Source organism: Musa acuminata, chromosome BXJ2-4 (assembly GCF_036884655.1).
Source record: "Musa acuminata AAA Group cultivar baxijiao chromosome BXJ2-4, Cavendish_Baxijiao_AAA, whole genome shotgun sequence".
NCBI lineage: Eukaryota > Viridiplantae > Streptophyta > Magnoliopsida > Zingiberales > Musaceae > Musa > Musa acuminata.
Window position 1 is genome coordinate 32,743,049 of NC_088341.1, and position 16,198 is coordinate 32,759,246.

Consider the following 16,198-nt stretch of genomic DNA (forward strand, 5'->3'; position numbering starts at 1 on the left):
AAAACTAAATCAAGACCCTACAAAAATATAAATATAAATATATATATATATATATATATATATATATATATATATATATATATATATATATATATATATATATATATATATATTCGACGAGACCTCTTTTATACTTAAGTTAATATAGACTAAGATCTTACGGTGCAATAAACAATCGTTATATTGAGACTAGGGTGATTATTAAGAATGATTATATATATAATTCATCCTATTATCATAAAATAATAGTTTATCGAGTAATTGATCTTATGGGATCGAATTAACATCATTGTATTATCTGCGCTATGTCCCTAATCTTGCTAATCTCTCTTAAACCATTAAACAAGTGAAAGTAGGGTATGATAATTTGGAAGTAACATATGTATTATTAATAGTAATTAATAATAGTAAGAGTGATATATCTATTATTTATAAATAACATAAATAGCTTTACCATAATTTGAGGTGAAGTTTTATGACAAAAAATATAATAAAAACATTTCCCACACAAAATATATATTGTTTTATCGCGGAAGAATCCGATAACACACTCAAATGAATAAAATCCAAAACACCAATAAGTCCATGGGGTTATTGTTGAGCTCAATCTGTCTCCCTTCTCTATCAAGTAATCTAATACGTATGCACAATGTGTACACGTACTGATGGCGCATCAACAACCTACCCGCGTCGTACGACACTCGATCGGTTCGACTCTCGCTGCAATTCGAACGAAGGGTCGCCACGTGGACCCGCTGCCGGCGAGTAATCGGATCCCGAATCCAACGGTTCGAACTGAATCACGCCGACGAAAAATGAAACCGAATTATCCTCCGGGTATTCCCACCGCGGGTTACTCTCCACCTTCAACCGCACCCGTCCCGGTCCCGCGCGTGGGTCCCACCCAACGTAGCTGACATGTGTGGTGGCGGCCGCTCCCGGACCTTGGCGGGTCCCACTTGCCCTGCTCCCGTCTCCTCCCCCGTCTCTCTTCTCTCTCTCTCTCTCTCTCGTGGCGAACATCCTTATAAAAAGCGTGAGGCTGTTTAAATCACCTCCACTTTGGTTTTCCCTTCACCGGCCTTCTGGGTTCTTGATCCTGGGTGGGAGATGGCCGCGAGCTCGAGGGGGCTTGCGGCGCCCCCGTTCGATCTCGGCGTCAGGAGGGTCCGTTCCCCGCCGCCGCTCGCGGCGCCCCCTCGCCGGCGGACCCGCGCCTGGGGAAGAGGGGTGGGGAGAGCCGGAGTGAGGTGCTGCTGCCCGGCGGAGAAGGCGGGGGAGTGGTGGCTCGAGCCGATGAAGCAGGGAGGCGGCGGCGGCGGCGCACGGAGAACTCGGGCGGAGGCGCTTCCGTCCCTCCCCTTCCCCTCGCCGCGGTACGTTTCTTGTTCCGAGCTTGGGAAATTTCCAAGACCCCGCTCTGGGTCGGATGCCCTGAGCGTAACGTGCATTGCCCTGCTTCTCCTGGCGTTTTCTGGTTGGTCAATATTGGTCCAAGATCCATTCTTGATGACCACAATGCTGTTTTCTTGAGTGTCTTGAGGCGCATTTCCGGTTCTTGAGAGTTACTTCTTTACCTCAGCTGCATACGGTTCACTTTCTAACTTGTGGTTTTCAATTCTTTTTCTCAAGGGTATAGTGTTGTCGGCTCATAGTGTGGCCTTGGTTTAAGTTTAATGTGATCACGTATCGTTTCACGTCTGCGGAGGAAATGTGCATTACTTGTCCTTATCGTTCCAGAGGTTTCATTGTGTTGGTGATATAGTTATACTCAATTCTCTGCAGATTTAAAAGTTTTTGCCAAATTAAAAATTCCGCTCAATATGATGCTACTATGTTAATATATTGCGGATATTCGCTGATTGGAATTGGCACAGAGTAGCCCATAATTTCATTTATGAAGAAATTGTAAAGGATGTTTCTAGAGAGATCCTCACTCGCCCTATGATGTTAGTGGATAAATATTTCAGGAAAGCAATACCACAATTCTATAATCTTGTTTTGTTAAACTTCTTTTGCGATTTTGATTGATCTAGAGATACTTATGGATGTAATTTATGGTTGTGATGTAACACCACACTAGCTAAAGATATAGGGACGATAGAACAAGCAAACTAGGTGAAGATAGTAGCACTCTGTGAAAACTCATGGAGTTGACTCAAACCTCAGCCAAATGAATTCAAATGGACAGGTTTTGCTATAGTCCACATTTGACTTGTTCTAAACCTAAGTCAACAACTTGATCGAAACTCCACACCTAATTATTACTTGAAACTTAGGTTAAGTCTAGTAATTCGAATGAGTGTGATTACTTCCATAATGCCGTATCTATTTTGTTTCTTCTTCTTCTTCTTCTGCATTCTTTACTTTAGGTTCCACACATTATATAAAATTGGGTATTTGTAATATAAAATAAGAGAAAAAAATGTATGGAAAACCATGTACATTTTTATTCTTAAATTCTTGACAAATCAGTTATGAGAATATGAGATGCCTTAGTGCTCCCTCTTACATCATGTGAATTTTGTTTTTTCTTCTTTTGCCCTGAGGTCTCTAGGTTTTCCACATTACATAAAATGTATGTAAAACCATTCACTTTTTACTCTAACCTCTATGATAAATCAGTCATTTGAATATGAGATGCCTTAGTACTCTTTCTTTGTCGAGTTTTGCATGATTTCTGTTTCCTCTAAAAGTACGTTATGAACTTTATGGTTTTAATTATGCAACTCATAAAATGTGAAAAAAATTATGCTTTATTATATCACAAATTTATACATGAGTTTATGTAATACTACTTATAAATCATATCTTTTATTTAATATTGTCTTATGTTGTTATACTTGCTGAGAACTTGTTTCAGTTCTCAGGACATCTCAATTTTAGAAATTTAATAATGAGCTTTTTAAATTTGTTGGCACTATCTAATAGCTGGATGCTTAAAATGCATAAAAGAGAAATTCATATGTAGAATTGAGGATGTACTTTGCCAGCATTTAATGTGAGTTTTTTGCTCCTGTTGTAGTTCTTATGTTATTTTGTAACCTTTGGAAGGCATTATTGCAATGCTTAACTTCATCACTACTTCCTGTTATTTAATTTCTTTCTTTGTTTCTTTGTTTCTTTTTTTGAGCAACTCTTGATCTTTTTTCTGGTTTCAGTCTTGAATTTGATCTGAATGGAGTTACAAAATCACTACATTGTTGTCTTACGTTTCTGTAGTTAGCAAAAACTTTGTTTTTCAAGTCTGGAATTTCAGAATGTACTCATGCATCTTTTTTATATTGAGGGTGAAAGAATTTAGTAGTTGTTGGTTAAGTAATTATGTTTCATCATATCATTTCTTTACAAGTTGAGTCCCTTTTATAGATCCAAAAGGCTCTTCAAACAGCAAGATTTCTCTTCTCGCTGCAGTCCTAGAGGTCCTGCTCCGGAGTCTCGTGATACTCCACCCAAGAGAGGTTTGTTCCAGCACCAATAGTTTAGTTCTCATAATTATATAATTTGGATATAGCGTCTCCAAAATATTGGTATGCTTTCATGTAGGGAAGTGGTTTCCAGCAAGGGCCATTTATGCATAAGCCAGCAACATGCACATCTTTGTACCATGGTTTTCTTATCAAAGAAGCTCCATGGACTATTGCTACTCTTTATGATTTTACATTTATCATTTATAGTATCTAAGGAAATACTTTTGTTTCTTTGACATCTTCCTTTTAGACACTGGTATTGCTAGTGAGAAAGAATGGGGCATCAACTTACTAGATGAAAAGGTCAGCGAGTCAGGCACAAATGAAGATGGTAGTACATGGTATCGGGAAAGCGGAGAAGAACTTGGTGATAATGGATACAGGTGTCGTTGGGCTAAAATGGGAGGTCAATCTCATGATGGCTCTTCAGAGTGGAAAGAAACTGTAAGTTCTCTTAAATTCATTTTAAATTTAGTTATGTATTTCTAAATTCAAGAAATTGATAAGAATTATTGTTCTTTTCCCCCCCATGTAGTTATCATTCATCAAGGAAATCGACTACCATCCTTTTATATGGTTTCTTCAAATTGATATATTTTCCGAATTTACCATGTTGGTGAAACATAGACCTATCAAATATGTATATGTTATCATTCCAGTACCTCTTCATCCAATTATCTATACCTTGATCCTCTGATCTTATTTTCTTCTTATCATTCAACTTGATAGTTGAAACTGTTGGTTGGGTAGGGATAAGCAAATAGTTAATATGTTTTGCAATGTTCTATGCTTCATCACCTGATTGATCCTGATTAAATAGACCCCTGACGTCTGTAGGTTGGGCATATAAGTACCAGAGGATTAGGACTAATTTGTGATCAAGTATGATAATTGAGAATATGAAGAAATTGGATTAGCTAGACTGGATGGATTTTATGATTGATTCGGATTTTTGATATGGATGCAAGATCAGTAATATGTGGCCTTGATTTGGGTAGGACTGGCCTCAAGTCAGTTCAGGACTTTCTGGAACCCTTAAAATGAATCACAACCCATCAAACTGGTTGGAAACTTTTGAAGGCCAACTGGGCCTTGTTGAAGCTGATGAGCTCAATGTTTTAGCTCCCCTATTAGTTATTCAAGATTTTGAGGGTTAGCTGTGTATAACTTATTCTTGCTTGACCTTCCTTGACCTTCCTTACCTATATAAGTTGCAGCCCAGATATTGATTCAGTCAAGATTTGGTAGGATAGGTTACGGCTAAATTTAATTTGGGCAATTATATGTTTCTGATTAAATATAAATCAAGCAAAATGCCTTTTCTATTTCTTTAAGATTTTTAATATTTTATTATATATTAGAAATGGTGATTTGATTACAAATTGAAATTATGGTTGTCGGATTTCCATAAATTTCATTGATCTTATGGGGAAAAATATTTAAATTCAGAAGTCTAGATTCAATGATCCTTGCTTACTTGGAGGTGTCCGTATCAGATTTTCTATATTAGTATGTGTAACATTGAAGATCAAATGGGTGCTTTGGTTGTTTGCCTGAGGACTTAAGGATATAGCTCTATCTTGCAAAAGATTCAATTTATTGTTGATCGTATTACTATAGAGTATATCAGTTGGTTGAATTTATGTATTTTTTTCAAGAGGGTGCATTACTTCTTTCCTTTAAGGAGAAACAAAAGAAGAGATCAAGAAACACAAGATGTACCAACTTATTCATCAGCCATCTGCAGAAGTGAAAGAGTCGGCGAATCCAGCAGGCCTGGCTGGGATGCTTCCTTTGCTGTAATCAAGGCTTAATGAACTGACGTCTGAAGCACCATCAGCTGCTTGCCAACCCTTTACCATCTGAAGAAGGGGTTGGCAAAGGTCAATTCCCAAGTATTCCTCCTGATCATCGTTGACAGGCTTCCATTTGTCGACGAGTGGGGCGACCACGTTCACTGCATGACCCATGTCAAGAGGGTCCTCTTCCTTCTCTCTCTCTCTCACCCTGCAACCTGAGTGAGCATCCTGTAATTGCATCTTAGTCCACCAACCATCCTTCAGAATTTTGCCACTTATCCATCCATCCATGACCATGACACTGCTTGTCCCACCCACCATCACAGCCATTTTACATCCCCCTTCCCATATAGCCATCACAAGAGTGCAAAACATATTATTCCCTCTCTCTTCTTCACTCTCTCTTTTCCTCAATTCTGTATCAATCATTACTGATATTCAAATTTGGTAAAACTTTCATAATTATAACAATGGTGTAGAAAATTTGGTAATTTTGGAATATATTATTATGTCTATCTATACAGAAAATATGTTTTTTTTTTTTTTTGCAATTTGAGATGCATGAAATTCTATTTCACTGTATTTTTAGTTTTGTGTAGGCATTTTAATCTTTAAAAGAGTATGAACTAATTGCCTATAATTTTTGGTGGAAAAGAAATAGTAGGAAGATAGCATACGCAAGTGGCTAAGTGCAAATTGGATTCCTTGTTCTGGTGCTTTACATGCCATTATCTTTTGCCAGGACTTGGAATCATTAGATCAAGCTAGTGTCTGCCATGTGCTATGCATATGTGGTATTGGGATATGAATGATATGTTGTTAAGGCCTACTACAGTGATTGGAAAGAAAATTTGAGAAAAATGATGACTTCTGGATGGAGAGATGACCTGGGTTGCAAGCTCTCTAAGTATATGGTAGCAGCGATGTTCTAATCCAGCTTTCATTTGTTCCACAATTTTGGGTTCTCTAGTCATAGTCTAGGATGATTGCAGATAACCATCAGAATTTATAATAATTATACCAAGGTGCGGTAAAATGAAAGATTCAGGTCAGCATATTGTTGCTGTTCACCTAAACATGCATGTTGATTAACTTTAACTTTATGCAACATTTTTGAAATACTTAATCTGCTTGGTAAATAGAATTTTCATCCACAAAATTTTCTTGGATTTATATTCTTAGTATTCTTTATTTTCAATAAACTGCTTTTTCTTGATTTGTTCTTGGATGAACCAGCATACTTATTTTTACAGTTAAAATCGTATTTACATGTAAGGTTAGGCAATGCCTCAATAGTAAAGCTTATATGTTTTTTAAGATTATGTCCTTGATGCATTTACTTGGCTTTCTTGGTCTACTTGACAGTGGTGGGAGAAAAGTGATTGGACTGGATACAAAGAGTTAGGTATGTTATTTTACCAAAGATATAAAATTGTGCTGGTTCAAATTTGAAGTTATCCAAATGTTGCACTTTATCTGTTATAAATTTTTGTATTATGTTATATGACAATGGTATTTTTGAGAATTGTTACGGCTTTTACTATGTTATATATATATATATGTATATGTATATGTATATGTACATGTATATGTATACATATACATATACATATATACATATATATATACATATATACATATGTATGTATGTATATATATATATAGTTCGTTGATGTTTTTGTATGACATTGAATGTATGCTTCATTAAAAGAACCTCTTTTCTAAACTTAGGAGGGAACAACACTCACAATTATGTTTAATTTTTTCACTCCTTTGTCAGTGTGTTTTTTCCCTCTTTGTTTGTGAACTTTGCTTTTCTGGCTATAACAACTTTACAATTCTGTTTAAAATTAAAATAAATTTCTAATGGATAAAATATAGGGTCATTATAATGAAAATCGGCTTTATGGTGTGCAGCTTGAAAGTGGGAGTACACTATATAATTTTCATTTTGAAGAATCCACCTAGACACAAGGACAAACATCTTTAGCTCATTAATAACAGAAAAACTGTTTGTCACATTTGAGCATTTATAAGAAAACCTTATTGATTGAGAACTATGGAACGAAGAATTATATCAGTAGAAGTATGATTTTATCTCTAGTTAAATATGATTAGCAACGTAGATGTGGCTTTTTCCTATCAACTTTTGGGATTACTTATCATCTAATGAAAATCTTTATCACGATCGCGTATGAGGTTATGAGTTCGAATCATGAATGTGTCCCTCTTTGTTTGGCTTAATATTTGTGATTTGACTTGCATCGTGCACTTTGGTTTAGTTACATGTATCAGAGTCTAAACCCATTCGCATGTGAGAGGGGATGTTAGAGTTTGGAATTTCCTAATAGCTTATGCTTTTGGTAATTGGGATTACTAATCTTCCAATTAAAATATTCATCTGATTTTTCTAATTTAAGTTTCTTGAAGCATATTTTATTATGTTTAACGATTTATTAGCACAAATAAATTTTATCATGCTTGAGTTTTTACAGTCATTTTTATATGTGGTCCATCATATTGTGGGAACTGTTATGCATAGTTTATTTTGTGGGGGACTGATCTTATTATTAGATAATATTTCTTTAAAATGTCATGCTTACATGTTCTTTAGTATACTAAATTTTGATTTTTTTGGTTGAACTGTCTTTCTCTATCATTGATATCATGGAATGAAGGTAAGAAAACTTTTCTTGGTTATATGTTTCTGAATCTAGATCCATGCAATGATTTAATCTTTAGTCATGTAACTGTTGTTGATATTTTGTTTATTCTAATTTTGTGATCACTTTCTATAGGTGCAGAGAAATCTGGGAGAAATGCTGAAGGAGATTCATGGTGGGAAACATGGAAGGAAGTTCTGTACCAAGACGAATGGAGGTAATATGATCTCAAAATTCACTGGTTTTTCATATATTCATTTAGTTTAAATTATTAATTTATGTTGTCATGGACCTGATTTGGTTTGAAATTGTTAATTTTTTGTGACATGTAATATAATTAATTGCTTCATAATTTATCCTCTTAATAACAATATTTATTAGTGTTTTTTCTGTATTAAGATTCCATAAAATTGATATTTTTGGAGGCAATTAATACTTCTATGAATACACTTGAGATATTTAAAGAATATAAAAGTTGCCAAGCCAATTGCTTTAGTGTAAACCAATGGTTACAGTTTTTATGGTTGCAATTTTGTTAAAAAATATGAAACATATCTTCTTAATACCACAATCTAAATCTATAATTGCACAAAAAAAATATATTCATCTTTTGTGCAATTCACCTCATTTGCTGTCAAGTTTTTTTTTTTTAACATTAAGATATTATATTATGAAAGGATTCCCCTTTGGTGTCTCACTTCTGTGACCACTGAGCCATTGGCATTGAGCCATCATATAGTGAGTACAATGCCATGATGGCTAGAGAATGCCATCAGCAAAGGCCACTTAACCTCCTAGGATCCCTAAATTTAAGACTCCCTTCACTCTTCACCTTCTTAATAAAATTTAAACTGACTGGGTTCATTGCCAAGGGATTATCAGTGTATGTGAGAGTACACTGGTTCTATGTCTTGTTAATGTTAGGTACAACCCGAGTCATGTAGCAGCATTCACTGCTATTATGGATGTTCTACATATTGTAGATTGAACAGTACTAAAATCTACCTATGGATCTATTAAAAATTACTTAAAACATCTGTTGATGCTAATTTACACTTAAATGAAGTTTATGGTTAAGACAGTTGAATTTATCACATATATATATTTTCCATATTTAAGGCCAGTTCATGAATAAAACCATAACTCCAATTTATCGCATCTATTTCAAACAGATACATTGACTTTCACATGATTGCCACCAATATTATTATACAACTTTTGACCATGAATGCTGTGTTTCGTTGTATGGCCGATCTTTATTCTTTTCTTTCTTTTCTCTTCAACATGACTTATTAAGAGTGCTTTTTTGAATCTTCAAATTCCACAATCCATTGACATTTGACTTCAATACCTAGATTTATGAGATCTGGATCAATATTGAGATCAGACAAAGGTAATAAATACATTGGAGGGTGGTGGGATTGGGATTGTCCATGGGTGATACAATTAGGATTTAAGATTGAGATAGTCGAGAAAATAATTCAAGTTCAACAACTACAACTGGCAAAAAAGTTAAAACAATGTGCAGAAGATACATAACATTTTCTAAACGTAAATCTGGAACTGAAATACAAAAGGACAATATTTGATCATATGATACCAAGATATTATTATAGTAATTATACATAATTACATATGCCACAAAAAAAATGTTCCAAATTCTACATTCATATAGCTTAACACACCACCATATTAGTGAAGCATTCAGTGGTGAACTGGACTTGAAAACATGCGTAGGTTGGGTTGAAGATGAATTGCATACGTCCTTGACAGTGGAAACATCAAATTTGATGCAAGCTTGAGAGGCTTTGGAAGTGTGTATAGCTTGCATTGTGTCCTTCTAACACAATTTGTGCCACTATGTATATTAATTTCCCAAGATTTGTTATGAACGTAAATCTCAAATTCTTGATTGAAAGTAAGGGAAATTTCTCAAATTGCTGTCTTTGGAGAGCCCTTGTTTCTTGTAAACACGTTTAGATATAATAAACGACTTGGTAAAAAGAAGTTGAGCCCAATTTATTTATCTCCTAGGTTTGAAAATTTTGCAAACTAATAAACAGTTGTATCTGTATGAAGCAATAATGATGAACTTTTGCTTCCGTAGTAATCTTGCAAGGATAGAGAGGAGTGCACAGAAGCAAGCAAAATCAGGCACAGAAAATGCTGGATGGTATGAGAAATGGTGAGAAGTGACTCAGTATTGATGCCATGACAGTTTGCTACTTACCTTAATTTCTCAGTTGTTTGACTGGATATTACTTTGCTTCTAGGTGGGAAAAGTATGATGCAAAAGGTTGGACAGAGAAAGGAGCTCATAAGTATGGAAGATTGAATGAACAATCCTGGTGGGAGAAGTGGGGAGAACACTATGATGGAAGAGGATTCGTACTCAAATGGTTTGATTGTTTACATCATATTCTACATTGTCTAATTGTTTTTCTCATGGAAATTATGTACATTAATCATTTCATAATTAAGCTTTTTCTGCTTATGGTAGGTTGCTGCCTTCCAGATTTGTTCACATGCAAACCTTACATGTTGCAACAAACAAAATACATACGTATCAGCCACAATAAAATAAAACCATTATAATGTAGCAGATTAGGAGCTAAACTCACTTTTGAAACTTCATCTCCTAATTTTAATAATTGCAACTGGCTCATTGAAGTACCATCCAACACAAATTTTGGACCAGAAGCTTTGGTTGAGAATAAATAGCAGATTAGGAGCCAAACTCACTTTTGAAACTTCATCTCCTAATTTTAAGAATTGCAACTGGCTCATTGAAGTACCATCCAACACAAATTTTGGACCAGAAGCTTTGGTTGAGAATAAATAAATGGAAACTATCTAGTTTTGCAGTGATAAAGAACCATATCGGTGAGTGCTCTATTCAGGTGCAAAGTGAATCAACAGCTTTGCTTCTTGTACTTGGTTTTTTCTTAATGAAAATATGATGGTAGTATTGTTACTTAGTTCTTGTTCTGAAATATCATTTTGGCATTTCAATATGCTATATTAGTGTACAGCATATTTAATTACTCATGCTTGGTTCAGCTTTGATTGAGTTCTTAATAGTAAAGCATTTAAGATGTTTTGTCTTTTTATTTTTGTACAGCCAACTTGATTGTTCAAGCTTGTTTTAGATGATGACAATTTTAAAGTTTTCTTCTCTTTTAAAATGAGATATTTAACTATAATGTTTTTTAATCTTTGATAGGACTGATAAATGGGCAGAGACTCAGTTAGGTACCAGATGGGGGGATAAATGGGAAGAGAAGTTCTTTGCTGGAATAGGTTCACGACAAGGGGAGACATGGCATGTGTCTCCTGCTGGTGAACGTAAGTTGTGCCACTGTTGTCATTCTTCTGGGCCTATTGCATATGTGAAATGTTCATTACTTTTTCAGGCATATAACATTCCTGAATGTTTGATTATGTTGAGCATACGCATGTGTAGATGAGCATATTGCTAGATAACTTTATTTGTCTTGAGCTTGATTCTTAAATGCTTTGTTGACCCTTTAACTAGATACCCATGATTTAGGATTATTTGCATAAAAGTTGGGATTGTCTTCATAGTATATACTCTAATATGGACGAGAGAGAGAGTAGAGACTTATATAGATTTGTCCTGTACTTCATGCCAACCTTTATATGTTTTTTCTCTATTTCTCCACTCATTTCCCTCATTCATTTTCCTGTCCATCTTTGTGGCTTTATCTTTCTCTAGGATGACATGCTTTTGTTAACTTTTCATGTGTCTTTATTTATCTTGATTCTTTTGGGTTATTTCCTAGTTGCATTAGTGAGAAAGGAAACAAAAAAAGGGGACTCCTAACTTTGTAGATTTTCAGTCACCAAGAAGGCATAACTTGTTCTTAATAAGTCTATTAGCTGAAAGTGGTCATCATCAATTGATTGGTCCTTTCATGTAGTGCTATCAACCACCTTTCATGCAACAGATATTAAGATTTGGATCACATAGGAATAATAGAATCAAAATTGGCAGGATAAGGATCAACAAAGAAGATAATTTTAGAACTAAAAATTGTCAAAAAAAACCTAGTTATAAATTTATAAAATAAAAAATTTATTTGTTAAAGATTCTTTTGCATCATATATCATAAGATATCTAAAATATGAAAAGTTATGAAAAAAATGAAAGTTAAAATTTAAAAAATTATGAAAAAATAAAAAATGATGAAGGATAATTCACAAAAAGTAGTTATAATATATTTATTAGAAAATAGATTATAAAAGTAATTATAATATATTATAAAAGTAGTTATAATATACTTGTTCTCATCTACATGTGCCTCTGGATTTGGTTAGAAGTTATGAATGATTTAGAGTGCTGTACTTTCAGCTCAACAAGTACGTGAAACAAATGGAATAATAGATCAGTTTCTTGAAGTTTGAACTGCCTATGTCATTCAGAAGATATTCTATATTCAAATATCATACATAGCTCAATGCTTTCTTAGTGACAACACAAGCAAGAAAAGGACATTCATTATGAATGTCAGTCTATTAATTAAAATCGATGACCATCAGATGGAACACAGGGTACATCCTAAAAATAGTAAATTTCTCTCTGTCTCCCCCCAATTCACTTATTCATTTGCTCTACCAAAGTTCAGACTCGCATACATGCACCATTAGTAAATCATGCATAGGCATTTTTACTAAATCATGAGTCGAAACTGAAGGATTACTTGTTCCTTTTATTTCTTGCTGCGACCTCCACATGCTATTATTTAGTTACATACTTGATCTTTTGTAGGTTGGTCAAGAACCTGGGGAGAAGAGCACTTTGGAAATGGGTACTTACTTTATAATCTCTCTCCTTTTAGTCTTCTGTGGATGCATCATTTGTCGAGCTTCTTTGTAAACAAGATTTAAGATTCAGGATCCTAAATGTTCATAAACCTACAGTCAGGTCAATATATTTGATTGCCAGGCAATTTGGTATGCACAAAGCATATCGAATTAAACGTATCATTATGTTTCTTCACAATGATTTACTTACCACTGTGTCATGATTTTGGTTTTTGAATATAACTTTTTGAACCAAATTTGTTTCAGGAAAGTACACAAGTATGGCAAAAGTACCACAGGAGAAAGCTGGGATATCGTTGTGGATGAAGAAACCTATTATGAGTGAGTTTGTTTCGTGTGCATCAAAGAGAATGATGCACGATATGCTATTCTCCTCCCGATCGGATCATGTCTCCTACAAATCTAACATCTGGATGATTCGTTCTTGTGTCAGGGGTGAGCCTCATTACGGATGGGCAGAAGTCGTGGGTGATTCCACCCAATTGTTATCGATACAACCTCAAGAAAGGCCACCGGGTGTATACCCAAATCTTGACTTTGGTGCATCAGAACGACAGAAGGACGATCCACCAGATGAACCCCTGCAGCAGTGAATGGTGTTTGCGTCCTTTTTTTTTTTTTTTTTTTTTTTTCCTTTTTCCTTTTGTTTTGGCCTCCCAATTTTTGTGCTGACTTATCACATGAAATGATCTCTTTCTTCTATTGGTTCGTTCGTTCGTTCGTTATTCTATGTTTTCCCATGTCAATCTTCTTCTATTGATGCTTTTATTTCACGTTCACGATAGGATCGACATAATAGTTCCAGTTGTCCTGTTCTTGTTTGTCCTGTCAGAACGCATGCAGTCTTTCAATTGCTGAGTGCCTTGTTCCACAAGTTTTAATGTAATAGAGAAGACTTCCACACCTTGGGGGTTCCACCATTGGCAGCTCATGTTGACTACGAAATGATGTTTAGATTAGCTGCAGCCGCCGGTGAATCACGTTGACCACAAACTTCGTTATTGCCGGTTGGGCCTTCTAACGCGTCACTACTATCTCCATCGTCGGTTACTGTTCTTTTTCTTGTGCGGCAATTGACCTTTCCCCCTCTTCTTTTAGGAACCGAAGCAATCAATAACAAGAGTCAGTCCTACTTTTCACATTTAGTTCCGAATGGCTCATTGTGATCATGATGAGGTTGTCCTTCTCTCTGTAGTTCCCATGCTGTCACCGTGTGAAACGAACACGGCATTATTGGCTAGGAACCATCGTTTCGCACTCATTAGCCAATATGACTCTTCTCAAGTCAATACGTCGACCGGCCGATTCACGGTAAACTACAGGCTTTTGCTTCCTTGTCTTTGTTCGTAATCTACAAATCAGAGAGAGAGGAGAGAGAGAGAGCAGTGGTCGCACTGGATCAGCTGCAGCGGAAGCAGAGAGAAGATGAGGACGGCTCCTGCGCCGCTGGTGCTCCTCCTCCTCGTCCACGGCCTCGCCAGCGCCGCCTCCGCCGCGTTCACCTGCAACGCCACGGGTGTCGCTGCCACTTGCCGGTCCCTGGTCGGCTTTAATCCGGCCCAAAACACCACCTACAGCGCCATCGCGTCCCTCTTCCAGGTCTCGAACGCCTCCCTCTTCGGCTCCAACGGCCTCTCACTCACCACCCCCGCCGACGGGGCTGTCGCTGCCGGGTCGACGGTGCGGGTCCCGATCCCTTGCCGGTGCGCGAACGGGACGGGTTGGTCGGATCGCACGCCGGTCTATACGGTGCAGGACGGGGACGTGGGCCTGTACAACATCACGGTCGCCCGGTTCAGCAATCTGACGACGTACCAGGATATCGGGAAGGCCAACCAGCTGCCGGACGTGAACAAGATCCAGGTGGGGCAGAAACTGTGGATCCCGCTGCCGTGCAGCTGCGACGAGGTGGACGGGGCGGAGGTGGTGCACCTGGCGCACGTGGTGGCGCCCGGGAGCTCGGTGGAGGGCATCGCCATGGAGTTCGACACCAACGCCTCCACGCTGCTGCGCCTCAACGGGATGAGCGACCCCAAAGCGCTGATGGCGTACCAGGTCCTGGATGTGCCCCTCCACGGTCGGTACTCTACTCTCTTCACCTTCCCTTTCCTTCTTCCCTACCACTCTCAAACACACATCCTTTTGATCAGATTAAAGACCCATCAGTTCCATGAATTCCACCATCCATAGCTCACAGAAGAGATGATGAAATGGGTTCCTGTTTTACCAAGATAAGAAGCCCACTTTGACATGGCTTTGGTAACATTGGATTCCATTGATGAGAAATATCTCGAGCTTTTGTCTCCGATCGCTCTGCGTGCGTGTCTTCCACTTGCGTCATCTACTTGTCTTCCTCCACCAAGTCTCTACTTGTCTTCCTCCACCACGTCGACCGGTCAACTCTATTAGTTCTCTAAATTTAGCATATAAAAAACTTAAACCCATACAAAATACCTATTAGAATTGTTATAATGATGATATTATCAATATCATTTGTGATAGATAATAATATATATTGACTTTGTACCATTTGGATGTCTACAGCTTGTTCATCTTCCATTACCAACAATTCCTTGGACTACGGTCTGCGCCTCGCCAACGGCAGTTACGCCACCACTGCTAATGGCTGCATCACCTGCAGCTGCACCGCCACCTCCTACCGGTGAGTCTTCTGCTGCTCCTTCTCCTCGTGCACCCAGCGCGTCACCACCTAACGCCGTTACCTGATGATGAACCCAACCAGGCTAGACTGCCACCAATCTGTGGGCCAATCCAAGTGCCCGGCGGCGGCGACGTGCCCAGGGAAACTCTTCATCGGCAACACGTCCACCTCCGGTTGCGAGGTCCAGACGTGCTCCTACGCCGGCTACACCAACACCTCCGCGGCCACCGGCATCAATATCTCGAGCACCATCACCACCGACCGGACCAACTGCGGCAGTGGTAAGTTGCAGACTCGATCTGATTTCCTTCCATCAAATGGCTTGAGACGCTAACCATGGCGTACGCGTTGCTGCTACGTAGATGGAGGATCACCACCCGGATCAGATGGAGGCCTGGGGTTGAGAGGGTTCAAGTGGAGCGCAGCTCTCGTCTTCCTCCACATGATCTGGCTTTCTTCTCTGCAATAAGGCGCCTGAGCTGCGTGTTCATCAGATCTATTACTCAGCAGCAATGCTTTCGAAAGCACACGGTGTCCCCTCCTTGTTTCTTGATGAATAAGTCTTGTGCGACTCCTACCAACTCTTCTTCTAATTTGCACAAAGACGTGAATGATGTGAGAACAAATCGTAAGGAATTATATGCTTCATTTATGGTACGATTTGTCACGGACGAGCGACAGGTCGTGATGTCGTCGTCCACTGCGATAAGATTCGTGCGTCCGACATCCTGATGGGATCCGATGGTGACCATAACCGGA

At 37.8% G+C, this 16,198-nt stretch overlaps 2 protein-coding genes across 2 annotated transcripts; both read left to right on the forward strand.

The window, feature by feature from the left end:
• Positions 1-1,052: 1,052 nt before the first annotated feature.
• Positions 1,053-13,497, forward strand: LOC135610377 (protein EARLY STARVATION 1, chloroplastic-like). Its single transcript, XM_065104808.1, has 11 exons — positions 1,053-1,376; positions 3,370-3,461; positions 3,721-3,914; positions 6,635-6,674; positions 8,068-8,149; positions 10,040-10,117; positions 10,206-10,331; positions 11,156-11,277; positions 12,722-12,761; positions 13,024-13,098; positions 13,211-13,497. The coding sequence occupies exons 1-11, from the start codon at positions 1,111-1,113 to the stop codon at positions 13,368-13,370; spliced, it is 1,275 nt and encodes a 424-aa protein (XP_064960880.1). The 5' UTR covers positions 1,053-1,110; the 3' UTR covers positions 13,371-13,497.
• A 526-nt stretch (positions 13,498-14,023) lies between these two features.
• On the forward strand, positions 14,024-16,096 carry LOC135610379 (chitin elicitor-binding protein-like). Its single transcript, XM_065104810.1, has 4 exons — positions 14,024-14,854; positions 15,322-15,439; positions 15,521-15,720; positions 15,802-16,096. Exons 1-4 carry the CDS (start codon positions 14,203-14,205, stop codon positions 15,906-15,908), a joined length of 1,077 nt encoding a protein of 358 aa, XP_064960882.1. The 5' UTR covers positions 14,024-14,202; the 3' UTR covers positions 15,909-16,096.
• The last annotated feature ends 102 nt before the right edge of the window (positions 16,097-16,198 follow it).